Source organism: Chaetura pelagica, unplaced genomic scaffold, assembly GCF_000747805.2.
Source record: "Chaetura pelagica isolate M959 unplaced genomic scaffold, ChaPel_1.0 scaffold65, whole genome shotgun sequence".
Classification (NCBI taxonomy): Eukaryota; Metazoa; Chordata; class Aves; order Apodiformes; family Apodidae; genus Chaetura; species Chaetura pelagica.
The window spans coordinates 4355621-4358813 of record NW_009953386.1 but is presented as its reverse complement, the minus strand read 5'-3'; the positions used below and the strand labels follow the sequence as shown (position 1 = coordinate 4358813).

The following is a 3193-nucleotide window of genomic DNA, read 5'->3' as shown; positions in this document are numbered from 1 at the left end:
AGGTAAGTAGATAAAACCCCCAGGCAGAGAACATCTGTAGGCTGGAAAGGGGGCAGAAGAATGTTCAAAGACTTTGTTTCAGAATTCCTGTCATTTAAAACATTTTAAAATAAAAATACAATCCCCCCCCCCATTTCTTTCCCTTCTGACTGCAAGGAGACTGAAGGGTGCAAAGCAAGGCATTGCTGTGTTTGTTGTGTTTGGCTAGTAGCCAACCAGAAAAGCAAGACCAACGGGCATGTAGATAGTTTTTATGCATCTCAAGGGGAAGTTTGTGTCAAAGCTGAGTTCTGGAAACAAATATTCTAATACAGGTATTTTCCCCACACCCATTTTTTTAATAGATTTTTTTTTTTTTTTTTAATGCAAACAACTTATTCTTTGTATTAGTGAGAACACCCAGATTAATAGCCCTGAACTGTAAAATCATGAGTTCTGTTACACAGAATGGACAGGAGCAATGTGAACTTTCTGCTTCTATCTCAAGTTAGAGAAACCACATAGAGAGATGCAGGGAAGCCCAGGATGTGTGGTTAATTTTTTCTGAAGTCTCTGTGAGGTTGCCAGCACCAGTTGTGATACTGTGTTAAGCTGAGGCCATTTTTTCTTTTTAGGGTTGGACTATGATTAGTAGCTTACTTTGTCTTTGGTCTTCAAATAACCTTGATAGAGGGAGAAAGTTGGATGCACTATAAATACAAAAAGTCCCAAATTGTCAGCCAGAGGGTATTTTTTCTGAGTTAACTGGCAGTAAGTTCATTCCTGTCGGTCATTGTGGCACAATTGTGTAACTCAGAAATGCACCTACTCCTGTAAATCTGCTGGGTTTATAGTGGGAGCTATATCACCACATTTGAAATGTCATTCCACTTTGGAGACTTCTATCATGGTTTCCAGCATAGCTCAGATGCTGCTGGTGCCCAGACCTGTTCATTTAGGGCTGGCTGCTGCGTTGCACTGTTCACTGTAACTTGTGCCCTCATTCTCTTCCCTTAGCCATGGATTCTCAAAAATCCTACTCCCAGACTGATAATAACTTGTTTAGCCTCATAAAACACAGTTGACATTTTCTCAGACAGGATTTTTTGATGGGCCAAGCAGCCCAAAACATTTCTAGGGGCTGCTGGGGAAAAGAGGCTAGCAGGTTTGGTTTCTGCTTGGACTCACCAGCAAGAATACGGGCACCTCCGGCTGAAGCGGCAGCAGTAGAATTGCCATTCACGGTCAAGCACAGATGGAAAATACTGACTCTGGAAACCAGCCACGAGCCCATTGTTTGAGCAGGTTTGATACCTAAGAGAGAAAGAAGAGAACACACAAGGAAAGCATATTAGATTCCCTGATAGTTTCAAGCACTTCTGAAAACAGCATTACAAGTTTTGATTCAAGGTGGAAGCAAAGGGTTTGGCTTTGTATTGAGAAGCACTGTATGTGCTTGCTATGCATTGAGTAACCTTTTTGTATAAGAAAGCAGCAGTAATTAACTAATAATGTCTTAATATTTCTGTTGCACTTAAAACTATTTAACCTATTTGAAAGTATTTAATCATTCTACTATGCTAACCAGGCAAGAAGATTGTTGTCTGGTCAACCATTTTCAAATGGTGAGACTGACTTTAAAATACTCCACTAATGGTTTTCTATTTTACTTTTGGTGCTTGAGCATTTGGTCTTCGCTGAAGTAATTTTTTCCACCGCTTCTCTACAAAAAAAAAATAAGTCTTAGAAGCTCTCCTTTAAGAGAAGTTCAGCAATTTCTATTATTTCTTTCTGAACTACCTGTCTCCAGGAGAAGGCACTCTTAATTAAAAGCATTGAAGGCTTGGTGATAACAATTGCATGAGAAAAACTGAGACTCAGATGTTGTTAAATTAAAAGACTTGCACAAATTTTATGACTGGATTTTCAAAAGGAAATCTTCTGCCTTCACGCCTTCTGTGTACTTGGGAATTCTGTCATCCACAAAAATCACTGCCTTCAAGTACAATAGGTGTGGTCTCTAAGCATGCAGGTATATGCTTTCTCATTCACACCCTACAAGCATCTGGACACTGATACCCCAAGTAATTCAAGGAATAATCAATTTTCATAGTTTGAATCTTGAAGACTAAAGACAAGGAGAGTGTGAAAACAGACAGCTCATTAGCTCAGCTGTTGAGTGCTCATTCTCTCAAACACCCTCCTAGCCTCATTGTTTCCCTATTAGAGAAAAGTATAGGAATTCAGTTTCTCCCATTTCCTTTTCTTTCTTTTTCCTTCATTAAGGAAAACTGGCAGCCTAGAGCTGTAGCAAACCTTCCTTGCCATACCATAATATGAAATCCAAAATACACTTTCAGAAGTAACTTTATTGTAAGCAAATATCAATTTTTTTTTCTCTAGTTTCCTTCAGTTACCTCATAGTTTATTTTAATATGCCTGGAGTTCCCAGAAGGGAAAACACATCATCTGGCAGTCTGGTGTTTAGAAAGTCATTCACTTGTGTGTATGGGTGTTGGTGCTCACAAAAGGGTGCAGCTCAAGTGTGTGTGTGTGCAAAAGCTGAAAAACTGACCAGTGCAGGGATTAATTCCTCTGCCTAACTTCCAGTTTCTTCCTTTGAAGCAGGGGTCTCTTCCATATGTCCTTTCTGTTTCATTCTGTTGTTCAGGCAATATTATTTACATTTGTTTGTATCCCTGCATCTCCCACGCTGCTGGGGCCACATGTACTTGATGTGCTCTGTGAGAGTCTTATGAGGACCTTCAGAGTTAGGCAGTGATGGGGACTCGGGAGTTGCTATGGTATCACACCAAGTAAGGCAGTTTAGCTCACACTCAGACGATTTCAGCATGACTTTGATAGGAAGTTGCTCTGTTTTTTGGCACATAGGCCATGGGAACATATGGCTGAGACTCTGTGTAAACATATTGGATAGCTGCAGCTGATTGGTGTTATCCTGATGGGAGAAAGGCTGGTACCACAGAAGTATAGGGAATGGTTGTACCTGTTGCAAGGTGAGAACTTTTCTGCATCAGATTGTGTAAAGGAGAAATAAACCTGTGTCTCTTCTGCCTCTTCCCCTTCCCAGTTACATGCATTTCCACTGCTCGTGTTTTCCCAGAAAACCTGGGAGGTTTTCTAGATCTTCTGCACAGTTATAAGAGCATTTATTTCCTCCTTTTCCTTTGCACTTCCTCTCAGCATTTCCCTA

The 3193-nt window shown here is 40.4% G+C and overlaps 1 protein-coding gene across 1 annotated transcript in view; it reads right to left on the bottom strand.

Annotated features, from left to right (window-relative positions):
- DPT (dermatopontin) overlaps nucleotides 1-3193 on the bottom strand; it is a 25837-nt gene that overhangs the window by 14871 nt on the left and 7773 nt on the right. Inside the window, exon 2 of the mRNA XM_009998250.1 lies at nucleotides 1168-1293. Coding sequence (XP_009996552.1) covers nucleotides 1168-1293 — 126 coding nt within the window. The remainder of the gene's footprint in view (nucleotides 1-1167; nucleotides 1294-3193) is intronic.